This window comes from Oryctolagus cuniculus, chromosome 5 (assembly GCF_964237555.1).
Source record: "Oryctolagus cuniculus chromosome 5, mOryCun1.1, whole genome shotgun sequence".
NCBI classification, from domain to species: Eukaryota; Metazoa; Chordata; class Mammalia; order Lagomorpha; family Leporidae; genus Oryctolagus; species Oryctolagus cuniculus.
In genome coordinates, this window is record NC_091436.1 from 154716174 (window position 1) to 154732398 (window position 16225).

Sequence of the window (16225 nt, forward strand, 5' to 3'; positions counted from 1 at the left end):
TAGCTTAAAACAATAAAATTATGATTCATATTATTTTAGTGTTTACTACTTAATACAGTTGCTATCTCAGCATTTAATAATTAGAAATAAACTCATTTAATGTATTTACACAGCAGAGTGACCGTACTGGTGAATATTAGTTGGATATCATTCTTGCCTAACTTGACTACAGAAATGTTAGAAACATGCATGTTTAACAAAAAGAACATGTCTTTGATTATGAGACAAGACTGAATTATCAGAGAAACCACATAAATAGACTCTAACCCTTAAATAATATATTTCACTTGAAATTGAGCATTCTCCTCACTAGTTTGCCTAATGCATCCTTTACATCCTTATTCCTCAGAGTGTAGATAAAAGGGTTGAGTGTAGGAGTCATCACTCCATAGAAGAGAGCCATGAACTTGGGCTGGTCCCTTGAGAATGAGGAAGGAGGTTGAAGGTACATGATTATTGCTGGACCATAAAATAATAAAACCACAATGAGATGGGAGGAACATGTCCCAAAGGCTTTTTTTCTTCCTTCAGAAGATTTAATCTTAAATACAGCATGTCCGATACTGATATAGGAAGCAAGAATTAAACATAAAGGGACAGCTACCATAAAAATGCACACCACAGAGAGTGTGAGCTCATTAGTACTCTTTTCTCCACAGGCAGTTTTTATCAGAACCGGAATCTCACACAACAAGTGATCCAGTGTATTGATGCCACACAGTGGCAACTGTAATGTAAGAGTAGCCTCTGGGGTAGCAAATATAATTCCACCCAGCCATACAGTGGATACTAATAGGACACAGATGCATTTATTCATCACGAGAGTGTAGTGCAGAGGTCTACAGATGGCCACATAGCGGTCAAAGGACATAAGAACCAGGAGCAAGCTTTCTGTACCGCCCATTACATGGAACAAATAAAGCTGAATTGCACACCCCATGTAGCTGATGGTCTTCTTGGAGCTTCCCAGGTTAAACAGCATCTGAGGGACAATGCTTGTGGTGTAACACATGTCCAGAAAGGAGAGGTTGGTGAGGAAGAAATACATGGGGCTGTGGAGATGGGGATCTAATTTGGACACCAGAATGATGGCGATGTTTCCCAGCAGGGCCATGGGGTATGTTATGAGGAGAACAATGAAGAGAGGCAGCTCCAGCCAAGGTCGGTCAGCAAAGCCAAGAAGAATGAACTCTTCAGGGTGGCTTTCATTAATCAGTGCCATTATCCTGTTTACTTCACCTATATTTGGGAAGTGGAAGAAAGTAGAAATGATAAAGCATAATTATACATTGATCATTCACTCTTAGAGGATGCTGTACAGTAACTTGTGGGAGAAATAAGCAATCTGGCACCAGATGATCAAGTTTCCCTTCAAGACACTACAAATTAAAGGCAGTTGCCTTGAAAAAAAATAGGCTAACCATTCTGAAGTTGATTTTCTTCCTCTGTATAACAAAGATGGCAGTAACTATTGCCTTGAATTTGATGAGGACTAAATGAAAAAAATAACAAGAGCTTCTGTTTGGAAACCCCAAATCAACTGCTTTCAAAATTTGTTGGCATAAAAGTCAACTGAGGAGCCTGTTAAAATGGAGTTTAGTAGTTTCTATCTGCAAGTGTGTAATGCAGATGATGTCTTGTGGACCTGGACTCAAAGGGTTCATATTTAGTAACCCTGGAATGAGGCATTGGTGCCGTGCCAACAAGGGCGGAAGAACTGATGTAAAAGGAGCCGAAAGCCTGGAACAATAATTAGCAAGCTACCCTTTTGCAACCCCAAGTAGTCAGTGTAATAATCATAAAATCTCCATAGGAAGTGAGAAGATCTGAGATTTAAACAGATCTATTTTAGCTATTTATAACTGAATAAGACAATAAAACATTTTCAACATCAGTTTCCCTATGTAAACACTGAGAGTTAAGCTAAAATGACAAGTTTACCCATGTTCTGGAATTTGAGTTTGTGTGTGCCTTTTTTCTTATACAACTATTTACTTCAAACTTGGGTATTTGATGCTTCATGTAAAAATTTAGTTAACTTATTCATCTTGTAGAAATTTCAATTTATTGAGAGATCTTATCACCTTGTTTTATTTATTTATTTAAAAGATCTATTTATTTACTTGAAAGTCAAAGTTACATATAGTGAGAAGGAATCACACACAGATTTCTTCCATCTGTTGGTTCACGCCTCAAATCTCAAATGGCTTAAATGATCAAGGCTGTGCCAGGCTGAAGCCAGGAGCCAGAAGCTTCTTCTGGGTCTCCCATGTGGGGTATAGGGACCCAAGCATTTGTGCCATCTTTTCTGCCTTCCCAAGCACATTAGCAGGGAGCTGGGTTAGAAATAGAGCAGCTGGGACTCTAACCAGTGCCCATATGGGATAGGGGATACCAGCATAGCAGGCCATGGCTTAGTCCACTGTACCACATTGCTGGCCCCTCATCTTGTTTTAACATAAGAGTTTGGACAGTTTCAGTGACTCACTGTTTATGTAGAGCTATAAATACACTGTTAAATTCCAGGTAAATGCTATAAGATGAAAAATAAAAATCTTGATTCAAGTCCAAAGTTCATTTTGCATTTCAGCACATGTTCCTTTTTTTTTTTTAACTTAGAAGTCACATTAAAAATCACAAAGTCAAGTACATAAGTAAAGCTGTATTTCTACACAGATAAATTAGATAATGAAGGATTTTATTTGAATTATCTTCCATTATGAAGTATGTTTTGTGAAATCCACAATCCCGTGTTAGGTTGGGAATATTGAGATGGGAGGTTAAGATGGTACCCAGGGACAAAATTTTGAGTTACTCTACCATCTGTTGTGTGGTTTAGTGGTGACATAGTTCATTATTAGTGCTAAAAAGCACAATTCTCTCATTATCTTTTTCATGAAATCCTCAAGGTCATTTTGGGAGGTGTCACACAAGTTGCTTGGAGCACAGAATGAATGTTACCCTTTAGTTAAATGCTATTTTAGGTAAAGTGTGCAATAGCCATAATAAAACAGTAATAATTACAATCATTTTCTAATGAGCCTTGTGTACCAAATACTCCAAAAATTTTTATACTCATGAAATCAATTAGTAACCACACCCAATTTTAAACTAACAGTAATTGTAGGCTGGCGCCGCGGCTCAATAGGCTAATCCTCCACCTAGCGGCGCTGGCACACTGGGTTCTAGTCCCGGTCAGGGCGCTGGATTCTGTCCCAGTTGCCCCTCTTCCAGGTCAGCTCTCTGCTGTGGCCAGGGAGTGCAGTGGAGGATGGCCCAAGTGTTTGGGCCCTGCACCCCATGGGAGACCAGGAGAAGCACCTGGCTCCTGCCTTTGGATCAGCACGATGCGTCGGCCGTAGCGTGCTGGCCACAGCGGCCATTGGAGGGTGAACCACTGGCAAGAGGAAGACCTTTCTCTCTGTCTCTCTCTCTCACTATCCACTCTGCCTGTCAAAAAAAAAAAAAACAGTAATTGTACAAATTTATGAGCTGCATGATGACATTCCAGGACATTAGTATAATCAACATTTCCCTTTCCTTGATATTGCTTTGTGATTGGAGGTTTGGAGTTTCTTTCTTCTGTGTGTTCATAAAATCTATGTTAGGTTATTGTGAACTATAGTCTCCCCCAAATGCTGTGGAACACTAAGAACATGTTCCTTCAAACTATGATTTTCTTACCCGTCATCCAAACTCTCTCTACCCTTTTTACTCTTCCCAGCCTGCAGGAAGCACCATTCTGGTGCTTAATATTTCAATTCTGGCCAGGCCAAGTCCAGGAGCCAGGATATACAGCTGAGCCTCCCATAAGGGTGGCAGAGACCCAAGTACTTGGGCAATCTTCTGGTGCCTTCCCAGGTGCAATATCAGGAAGCTGGATTGGAATCGGAGCAGCTAAGACTTGACACAGAGATCTGATATGGCATGCAGGTTATGATGCTGCACCACAATACTGACCTAGGACTTATCTTTAGCTTCCACATATGAGAGGAAACACATGGTATTTGTCTTTCTGTGTCTGGCTTATTATTATTCTTTCTAATTTATGTTATTGGCATCTCTGTCAAAAATTAGTTGGCTGGGCTGGGGCCATGGCTTACTTGGCTAATCCTCTGCCTGCGGTGCCAGCACCCCGGGTTCTAGTCCTGGTTGGGGCACTGGATTCTGTCCCGGCTGCTCCTCTTCCAGTCCAGCTCTCTGTAGCAGCCATTTGGGGGGTAACCAATGGAAGGAAGACCTTTCTCTCTGTCTCTCTCTCACTGTCTAACTCTGCCTTGAAGAAGGTGGAGATGAATGTTGCAGAAGAGGGACAAGGTGAGAATTTGGGGATCATCACTCAACATTGTATGGATCTAATATCTTGCATTTGAAATATCACTTAAACACTGAACTATAAAAATAGAAAAAGAAAGATTATGGTATACTGCTTGAGCATATTGAAATTCAGGATTTGTGGATTTTAGACCCCACTATGCCGTCAATTAGCAAGCATGTGAGGAGTCTTTTAAAAGTTTTATGGAAAGTACATATTATGGGCTGGCGCTGCGGCTCACTTGGCTAATCCTCCACCTGCGGTGCTGGCACTCAGGGTTCTAGTCCTAGTTGGGGCTCTGGATTCTGTCCCGGTTGCTCCTCTTCCAGTCCAGCTCTCTGCTGTGATCCAGGAAGGCAGTGGAGGATGGCCCAAGTGCTTGGGCCCTGCACCCACATGGGAGACCAGGAGGAAGCATCTAGCTCCTGGCTTCAGATCAGCGCAGAGCACCATCCATGGCAGCCATTTGGGGGGTGAACCAACAGAAAAAGGAAGACCTTTCTCTCTCTCTCTCTCTCTCTCACTGTCTAACTCTGACTGTCAAAACAAAATTAGTTGGCTGTATATATGTGGATTAACTTTTGGTTTCTTGGTTCTGTTCCATCGATCTATGTGTCAAGTTTTTGTTCTAGTGCCTTACTGTTTCAATTACTAGGAAAAACAATTAATATCAAGGATATAAATTCATAGTTTTAAGATTCTGAAGAAAGCACCTGTATCCTAGAGGTGTTTCCTGAGTAAGTATGGGAACTATCACATAGGGAACTATGCTTAATTTGTGCTTGATATTTTTCCAGATGTTATATGAGCACTGCAAACTTAAGAATATATCTTGGCTTAAATTATTTTTAGGTGGAAATTCTATATATATTTTTCATGTGACATAAAATGTGTATGGTGTGAAGTAATTTAGTTTCCCAAATAAGCATTCTAATAATTTCATTCTACCCATGTTAAGGTCCTTTTGTCTGTTCATTGTTTTGTTTACATTTTATTTTTTTCTACAATGTACCATATTCAACCTTTTATGAACTAATCTTAGGCTTCATCTTTCATGAATTCTTCCATAATTATATCTAACTCTAATGACAGTAATTACTTCAGTATTCTTTTAAATTTATATTATTTTGAAATTTGTGCATATTATTCACATTCTTGAGTCTCTTTATTTGTGAATGATGATTACCACAGAACTTTGTTTTTCTGAATTTTTCTCCTGGGGACACCAAAGAAGGTTAGCTTAATCAGCATGATTTACCATTGCTGCATATTTAAGCTATATAATTCTATCACTAGATCTCTAATTCTTTTTGTGTCATTTTCATATTTATTATTAGCTGATGGATCTTTTACTTTCTGCAATTTCAATTTCAATTTCACTACACAGGGATCTATTTATCCATAAAACTTAAGGTTACATTAGTAAAGTACAAGACTCTATTCTTGTAGATACTTTATATGTAAATTCACATTTTCTTTCTAGTGATCTTATTCATTTTTTATTTTTACAACATGCATTGGTTTGTTTATATTAATGTAACTCAAACTTTTTAAGGATTTTATTAATATATTAGATTCTGAGGATGATAGAAAATGCATAATTACTACAACACAGTTTTCATCAATTCATATGTTAATGTGATATTGATACAAAAAGCATATTAAATAGAGTTAAAAGATACAATTCTAAGTATATAATGATATTTACCTTCCTCCCTTCTTCCTTTTCTCTCTACCTCTCGTTTCTTTATTTTTTAGTTTTTCGAGATACCACATCTTTAAGTTTACATTATAATCAAAGGGTTAATGATCCACTAAATCAAGAGTTCAATAAGTAAAAAAACCCTAGTTCAGTGGGACTATAGGCATGGGCTATAAATAATAATCAAATGAAAAGATGGCCATTTCACTCATTTAGTTTTAAAATAATCATAGATCACTAAAATTATAGTAGTATAAAATTCATTAACTATTGGTTTGACAAAGTTACATAACAAAGTGTGACAAAACTGTATTTGTAAAAATATTGTCATATTTCCCCTTTTTGGTGCTCAGAATCTTGATGTGAATGGAAGGGGAGAGGGATTGGGAAAGGGGAGGGTTGCAGGTGGGAGGGACGTTATGGGGAGAAGCCATTGTAATCCATAAGCTGTACTTTGGAAATTTATATTCATTAAATAAAAGTTTAAAAAAAAAGAAAAGAAAAAAAATACTGACATAAGCAGGCAATATTACTCACCAATAAAAGAATGAAATTCTACCATTTGCATCAAAATGGATGCAACTGGAGGACATCATGTTGAGTGAAATAAGCTGGAAACGGAAAGACAAATACTGTATGATCTTTATGCGGAGGAGCTAAAATTGAAAAAAATCCACAGGTTTATATACAGTAAAAGATCATAAGAAGCAATGAAATTTATTTTTACCTGATACCAAAGCACCTGTTTGAAACATATGAAATTTTGGTCACATATTAAAAATGATTCATGTGATATATTCATGATAAGGTGAAGTCTTCATTCTTAATTCAAGTACTTGTTAGCTGTTAGATGTACTGTTTATTGAAATGTAGACTTTTTAGTTTAAGTGAGAGACAGAAAAAAATTAATTACACGAGCAAATCTAGTTCCTAGAATTCTTAATTAGATATTTACATAGGCTTCCTGAAACAGGTTGTTAAATGGCTTTCATATATATATATTAGTCACTATGATTTATGCATATTCTAACCTTTTCAGAGAATGCCTGACTTTAAGGCTTAGTAGCTTATACTTACCTTATTTGATGGAAATCCTTCAATGAAAATGATTATGGAGGAATGCATTTGAGTTTTTCAAACTTTCATGGAAGAATAGGGAAACTACTATACAGGTGCATATTAATAATTAGCTTCAGATTTCTTAGTTTTTAGTTAATACAGGATGCCAAAGAGAGGGAAAAAGAATAGGTTAGGAAGACAGCAGTAGAAAATACAAGGAATACATTCTTTGCATGTTTTTTATATGCTATCTCTGTGACCTCTTGGGCATTGTTTCAAACAGACCATTCATTTAATATCCCAGACAAGTTAGCACACAAAGTTCCTTGGGACAGAACTCTCTGTGGAAATGTTTCTTACGTACAATTAGTTCCTATTGAATTGAAAATGGGAGCAAGCTTTTTCTATTGTTATATTTGTTTTAAAATAAACTAGCTCAACTTCCCACCACATTAGACAGTGAAATAGGACACAATTAAAAATTAATAAACAAATAACCACATAGGATACAATTACAGTAGAGATGTTTTGAATAAGTGATCTTGGGGAATGAATGCGAGAGTTCTTTGAGTATCTTATTAATTCTTTGAGTATTTATTCATCTCTAGTTGTAACAATGAAAAGGGAACAAAATCAGCTGGAAAGGGAAAGAAGGAGAACAGCAATAAAAAGTGGTCTTTCCAATGAAAAGGATTCAGTGATACTTTAAAGAATAAAATATTTAAAGTTTTTTATAATAAAAATATGAAATGACAGTCTCTGTCTCTATCTCCCCTTTCCTTTTTTTCTCTTTAACTCCACACACTGATTATTTAGATATGCAGAAACATTAATATTGAAAACTTAAGATTTAAATCTTTCATATGTACCCCTAAACACATTATTTTGAAAAACAAATTTTCATATGTCACATAGCTGGTACAAATGGAAAGATCTCCCTTTGACAACTGCCTCCCATCTGTTATAACCCCTCTTCTTTCTCTAAAAGTAACCAAATGAATCATTTGGGTATGTATTTTTCTTCATTGTAGGAAGATACTTGTAAAAGTTTATGGGAAATGGAAATAAAAAATAAATTTTGGTGCAATTTTTAAAATCTCTGAGTAACTTTTAGTAGTATGCATTTTCCATGAAACTTTTGAAGTCTTCTTGTACATTCCCAAATATGTATATCTTGTTGGAAAACAAAACTAAGAAGAATTTAGTTAGAGATGTAATTGGCTTTTTTTCATGATTCATCTATCAAAACATCTTCCATTCTACAAAAGAGAATGAGAACATCCCCTGGGCAATGGCAGAACAATGAGTTCTGTAAGTTGAGGACAAGGAAATAGAATAATAGAAAAAGATGATTGGTTAATTATCAGGTCACTCAAGTTGATTTTTAATTTTTGATAAGGTTTAAAGCAGAGGAGACTTCCTTGTTATCCTGGCTGAAATCTCTCATTTTCAGAGAAAAATATTAAAATATTTGGGGATCTATTTGCTTCTTAAAAGTTTCAATTTGATTATATGGCATTTAGCATGAGTGACTGTTTTCAAGTACAGAAGCTCAGCAAAAACAAAACAGCATACCACACTGTTTGTTTAATAGTTTCTATTCTGTGTTGTTCCCCTAGGAGCTGAATCAAGAGGTTTCCTTGATATCTGACTTCTGGTTGGGCTCAACCAATGGGTGTCACCATATGAGAATTATAGAATGAAAGGAAAGTTGGTTTGGGGATATTTTCCCATAATATCTTATCAATTGTAACATGTGAGGCTGCCTCTGTTGCTCAACCAAGGGCCATAGTATCTGGATATATCGGTGTACACACAGATTCTCTCTCTCTCTCTCTCTCCCTCTTTCTCTCTCTTCCAAATACCAGTTCCCCTCTCTGCTACTTTTTAAATATTTATTTTAAAAATAATATTCTATAAAACATTGTAACAGAACATAAAAACTATATATACTTATAGGATCCCATGTGATATTTCAGTACTTGTGTAGATTGTACAAGGTTCAACCAGGTGAATATATTTATCCTTTCAAGCATCTAACATTTCTTTGCAATGAAAACATCCAAAATCCTATTTTCTAATTTTAAATATGTAGTATGTTAATGTTATCCACATATGCTCTACTATGCAATAGAATGCCAAGACCTCTCACTTCTACCCACCTGTAACGTAGGATCTGTAAATCAGCCTTTCTTGAACTCTACTTCTCACTTCCCTTCCAACCACTTGGTAACTGCCATTATGTTTATACAATTCTGTGAGACTACTTATTTTTCAGACTCCACATATGAGTGAGATCATATGATATTTGTATGTCTGTGATTGGCTTATTTCATTTAACCTAATGACCTTCAGTTCCATTCACATTATTGCAAAAAATAAGATTTCATCCTTTTTATTTCTGAGTGATGTTCCCTTATGTATATGTATCACATTTTCTGTACCCATTCATCATTGGACACTTAGATTGTTTCCATTTCTTGGGTATTGTAAACAGTGTTGTAATTAATATGAGAGTGTAGACGTCTTTTCAATAGATGGATTTCATTTCCCCTATATATACATCCAGGCATAGGATTGCTGGTTCATATGGTAGTTCTATTTTTAATTTTTTTAAAGATTTTATTTATTTATTTGAGAGGTCAAGTTACAGATAGTAAGAGGGAGAGACAGTGAGAAAGGTCTTCCATCCGCTGGTTCACTCCCCAAATGGCTGCAATGGCCAGCGCTGGGCCATTCTAAAGCCAGGAGCCAGGAGCTTCTTCCAGGTCTCCCATGTGGGTGCAGGGGCCCAAGGACTTGGGCTATCTTCTATTGCTTTCCCAGGCCACAGCAGAGAGCTGGATGGGAAGAGTAGAAGCCAGGACTAGAACTGGCGCCAATATGGGAGAATTAACCTACTGCACCAGTGTCGGCCCCCTATTTTTATTGTTTTTCTGAGGAACCTCCACACTGTTTTCCACACTGACTATAGAAATTTACATTACAGCCAACAGCATGCAAAGATTCACCATTTTCCTGTTTCCTTTCCAATACTTGTTATCTTCTGTGTTTTTTTTTTTGAAATGGACAGTCTTACTGGAGTAACATGATATTCATTTTTGTTTTGATTTACATTTCCTTGATGATTAGTGATGTTGAACAATTTTCATATTCTTGTGGTGATTTCTATGTTTTCCTTTGAGAAATTTCTGTTTAGATCTACTGCCAATGTTTTGAATTTAAAAAAAAATTATTAACAATACTTGCACATATTTATGGGCTGCAGTGTGTTATTTCAGTATATATTAATACATTATGTACTGATCAAAACATAATTAACAATGCCCCTCCTTTGACATTACTTCAAGTTTGGAAGCTTGTTGCTTCTTCCCTCTTTTGTTAATATAACACATGGTTAGTTATTGTGAACTATAATCTCTCCACTCTCCTGCATAACATGGGAATTTTTCCTTCTGTCTGTCCATTTTTTCACTGGAATTATTACAAATATCTGCTATTGAGTTGAATTTTTCACATATTCTGGATACTAACCCCTTGTTAGATATGTAGTCTGTGAATATTCTCTCCCACCCAGTAGCTTTTCTCGTCTCTATTGATTGCTTCCTTTGCTGTACAAGGCTCTTTACTTGTATGAAATCCCATTTGTCTATTTTTGCTTTTATTTCTTGTGATTTTGGGATCTGATTCATATAATTCTTGGCCATTCCAATGTCCTGAAGTGTTTTCCCTAGTTTTCTCTAATACTTTCTTTTAAAAAAATATTTATTTGAAATTCAGAGTTACACAGAGAGAGAAGGAGAGGCAGAAAGAGAGAACAGAAAGAGAGAGAGAGAGAGGTCTTCCATCCTCTGGTCCACTCCCCAACTGGCCACAACAGCCGGAGCTCTTTCACATTTTCTAAGTGAAAACAAATTGCTTGCTTCTCAATTCCCTGAATAATTGCGTGATTTGCCCTTGTGGACTTATATTTTGGAGAGGGAGAGAGGAGTGATGGTAGCACGGTGGATTATCTTGCTGATAGTGGTCCTCACTATTTTCTGAGAAATTGAAGACCTGTTACATTTGCTTCAGCAAACCCCCTGAATGAGTAGGAACAATCTTTATACACCCAGATAAAGAAAATATCTGTTGTTTAAAATTAGAAAGTAGTTGGGGATATCTTGAAAGTATCCCCTTCTTTCTCAATATGAAGGAGAACCTTTGGGATCTCATTATTAAGCTGGCTAGGTACACTGACTAATAGGGATGAGTTCAGTTTTTGTATGTCCCATGGGATTCTATCAGACTTGGACGAGCAGACCTGCAGTTACATGCGTTATTCCCATGCCCAAAAGTTTGTAACATTTCATCTTCATTATGTTTCATCTTCATGTGCATAATGAAATACTCTCTAGGGTTTCTTCCTTGTGATGAAAAAGGGACAAAGAACTGTTTATTGTTGAAGATTAGAGTCAAATACTCTTACTCTATGAACTCTCAGAGCTATGATGTGGCACTAGGTTGACATCAGTATAATTATTAGTATTTTAACCCCCTAGAATGGCAAAAAAGTGAAGGAGCCTCTATGAGAAACAGGCCTTTAAAAGAGCATTTTTGTGTACATTTCAGAAGCAGTGATTGTAGTAATTTTTTTTTGACAGGCAGAGAGGACAATGAGAGGGAGACAGAGAATGGAAAAGGTCTTCCTTTTCCATTGGTTCACCCCCCAGTGGCTGCTCCTGCCAACACGCTGTGGCCGGCGCACTGCTCTGATCCTAAGCCAGGAGCCAGGTGCTTCTCCTGGTCTCCCATGGGGTGCAGGGCCCAAGGACTTGGGCCATCCTCCACTGCACTCCTGGGCCACAGCAGAGAGCTGGACTGGAAGAGGAGCAACTGGGACAGAATCCGGTGCCCCAACCAGGACTAGAACCCGGGGTGCCAGCGCCGCAGGCAGAGGATTAGCTTATTGAGCTGTGGCGCCGGCTGATTGCAGTAATTTTTAATGGATAGTTATTCTGCTTAACAAGGGCTGGAAAAGACAAGTTGCAAGAGAATGCATAAAATATAGTGTAATTCACTTCACTTTTAAATACCTCCAAAGCATTATTTTTTATTACGTATGTATATGTTACTGTGTACTAAAATATAAAGATATTAAAAATAAGCAAAATTCATTCCTTAGATAGGGTTAACATGTTAATTTAACTGTGTTGGTATAACACTTTATTTCTTAAGCTGATTGGTAGGTTGTGAATGTTCATTATTTTTCAAAATAAATATTTGAATATTAAACATTTTTAAAATATTTATTTGAAAGTCAGAGTTATAGAAAGAGAGAGAGTGAGAAAGAGAAAAAGATATGGAGAGAGATCCACTGGATCACTCTCAAAATGGATGCAACAACTGCGGGAGCTGAGCTGATCCAAGCCAGGAGCCAGGAGCTTCCTCCAGGTTTCCCACATGGGTTCAGGGGCCCAAAACTTGGGCCATCCTCTGCTGCTCTCTCAAACACATTATCAAGGAGCTGGATTGTAAGTGGAGCAACTGGGACTTGAACTGGTGCCCATATGGGATGCCTGTGTCATTGCTGGAGTCTTTACTTACTGTGCCATAGCACCAGCCCCAAAGTGAACATTTCATGATAGGTTTTTAAAGAAAAAATAGTGCAAAGTCAAACTTCAAACAGTCTACTTCTGTGCAGACTCCAATTTAGCCAAGTTTGAACTTTATCTACTATGTTAATCTGTCATAGAGATCTTTCCATACATTAGGGAACTTCCCAGGAGCTATACATGTGGATTGAGTGAGGAGTAATCTTGGAAGCAGATACCACAGGAATCTGAGTTACTGACATATACAATTTGTGTCTCATAAATGTGTTGAAACATCACATCCAAATGAACTATATGTTGCCTCATATCCTACTCAGCCTGGTCTTATGTGTGACATTTATATTTAATGACAGAATGTTGCATTCATAACCAACGTCATGATTTTGACAGATCAGATGGTGATTCATGGTCAATTATTTCTTCATCATGCATTATTCTTTTTTATTTTCAACTTTTATTTAATAAATATAAATTTCTAAAGTGCAACTTTTGAATTATAGCGGCCCCTCCCCCCAAAACCTCCCTTCCACCTGCAACTATCCCATCTCCCACTATCTCTCCCATCCCACTCTAGGTCGAAATTCATTTTCAACTATCTTTATATGCAGAAGATCAACTTAGTATATACTAAGTAAAGATTTCAACAGACCATATACACACAGACACACAAAGTATAGAGCACTGCTTAGGTAATAGTTTTACTGGTTTTCATTACGACTTTTATTTAATAAATTTCTGAAGTACAACTCTTGAATTACAGCAGCTTTTCCCCCCATAACTTTCCTCCCACCCGCAACCATCCCATCTCACACACTCTCCCATCCAATTCTTCATCATGATTCATTTTCAATTATCTTTATGTACAGAAGATCAACTTAGTTTATACTAAGATTTGAACAGACTGCACCCACAAGACACAGTATAGAAAGTATAGAAAACTGTTTGAGTAGTAGTTTTACCATTAATTCTCATAGTGCAACACATTAAGGGCAGAGGTCCTACATGGGGAGTAGGTGCACAGTGACTCCCGTTGTTGATTTAACAATTGACACTCTTATTTATGACGTCAGTAACCACCCAAGGCTCTTTTTATGAGCTGCCAAGGCTAGGGAAGCCTCTTGAGTTTGCCAACTCCGATCTTATTTAGACAAGACCATAATCAAAGCGGAAGTTCTCTCCTCCCTTCAGAGAAAGATAGTGTCTTCTTTGATGGCCTGTTCTTTCTGCTGGGATCTCACTCACAGAGATATTTCATTTAGGTCTTTTTTTTGCCACAATGTCTTGGTTTTCCATGCCTGCAAAACTCTCACAGGCTTTTTAGCCAGATCTGAATGCCTTAAGGGCTTATTCTGAGGCCAGAGTGCTGTTTAGGGCATTGGCCGTTCTATGATCTGCTGTGTATCCTGCTTCCATTGTAGGATCATTCTCTCCTTTTTAATTCTATCAATTCTTATTTGCAGACACTGATCTTATTTATGTAGTCCCTTTGACACTTAATCCTATCTTTTTGATCAATTATGAACTGAAACTGATCACTTTAACAAGTAACATGGCATTAGTACATGTCACCTTGATGGGATTGAATTGGAATCCCCTGGCACATTTCTAGCTCTACCATTAGGGGCAAGACTGATTGTGCTGAACTGTATATCTCCTCCCTCTCTTATTCCCACTCTTATTTTTAACAAGGATCACTTCTCAGCTAAATTTAAAAAATTGTGTGTTAATTAAAGAGTTCAACCAATGGTATTAAGTAGAACAAAAAACACTAAAAGAAATAAAATAGTAAGTTGTTCCTCGACAGTCAGGAAAAGGGATGATCAAGTCATTGTTTCTCATAGTGTCCATTTCACTTCAACAGGTTTCCTTTTTGGTTCTAGTTAGTTGTCACCGATCAGGGAGAACATATGATATTTGTCCCTTTGGGACTGGCTTATTTCACTCAACATGATGTGTTCCAGATTCCTCCATCTTCTTGCAAATGACCAGATTTCATTTTTTACTGCTGTATAGTATTCTGTAGAGTACATATCACATAATTTCTTTATCCAGTCTTCTGTTGATGGGCATTGAGGTTGATTTCATGTCTTAGCTATTGTGAATTGAGCTACAATAAACATTAAGGTGCAGACAGCTCTTTGCCAATATAATTTCCTTTGGGTAAATTTGGAGGAGTGGGATGGCTGGGTTGTATGGTAAAGCTATATTCAGGTTTCTGAGGAATCTCCAGACTGACTTCCATAGTGGCTTGACCAGTTTGCATTCCCAGCAACAGTGGATTAGTGTCCCTCTTTCCCCACATCCATGCCAGCATCTGTTGTTAGTTGATTTCTGTATGTGAGCCATTTCAACGGGGGTGAGGTGAAACTTCATTGTGGTTTTGATTTGCATTTCCCTGATTGCTAGTGACCCTGATCATTTTTTCATGTGCCTGTTGGCCATTTGGATTTCCTCTTTAAAAAAATGTCTATTGAGGTCCTTGGCCCATCTCTTAAGTGGGTTGTTTTGATGTTGTGGAGTTTCTTGATCTCTTTATATATTCTGGTTATTAATCCTTTATCAGTTGCATAATTTTCAGATATTTTCTCTCATTTTTTAAATTGCCTCTTCACTTTCCTGATTGTTTCTTTTGCAGTACAGAATCTTCTCAATTGGATGTAATCCAATTGTTAATTTTGGCTTTGACTACCTGTGTCCTGAGGTCTTTTCCAAGAAGTCTTTGCTGGTACCTATATCTTGCAGGGTTTCTCCAATTTTCTCTAATAATTTGATGGTGTCATGTCATAGATTTAGGTCTTTAATTCGTGTTAAGTGGATTTTTGTGTAAGGTGTAAGGTAAGGGTCTTGCCTCATGATTCTGCATGTGGAGATTCAGTTTTCCCAGCATCATGTGTTGAATAGACTGTCCTTGCTCCAGGAATTGGTTTTAGCTCCTTGATCAAATATAAGTTGTCTGTAGATGTTGGATTGATTTCTTGCCTAATGGCTCTGGCTAAAACTTCCAGTACTATATTGAATAGCAGTGGTGAGAGTGGGAATCCCTGTCTGGTATCAGATCTCAGTGGAAATGCATCCAACTTTTCCCCATTCAATAGGATGCTGACCATGGGTTTTTCATAGATTGCTTTGATTGCATTGAGAAATATTCCCTCTATAGCCAATATGCTTAAATTTTTCATCATGAAAGGGTGTTGTATTTTATCAAATGCTTTCTCTACTTCTATTGAGGTAATATGGTTTTCTTCTGCAGTGTATTACAATGATTGATTTGTGAACACTGTACCATCCCTGCATACCAGGGATAAATCCTACTTGGAATGGGTGGATGATCTTTCTGATGTGTTGTTGTATGCCATTGGCCAGAAATTTATTGAGGATTTTTGCATCTATGTTCATCAGGGATATTGGTCTGTAATTTTCTTTCAATGCTGCATCTTTTTCAGGTTTAGGAATTAAGGTGATGCTAGCTTCATAAAAAGAAATTGGGAGGATTCCCTCTTTTTTGATTGTTCTGAATAGCTTGAGAAGAATTGGAGTTAGTTCTTCTTTAAATGT

At 37.2% G+C, this 16225-nt stretch overlaps 1 protein-coding gene across 1 annotated transcript; it reads right to left on the reverse strand.

The window, feature by feature from the left end:
• Positions 1–283: 283 nt before the first annotated feature.
• LOC108177318 (olfactory receptor 2B11-like) lies at positions 284–1222 on the reverse strand. Its single transcript, XM_017344795.2, has one exon. It carries the CDS (start codon positions 1220–1222, stop codon positions 284–286), a length of 939 nt encoding a protein of 312 aa, XP_017200284.2.
• Between the last annotated feature and the right edge of the window lie 15003 nt (positions 1223–16225).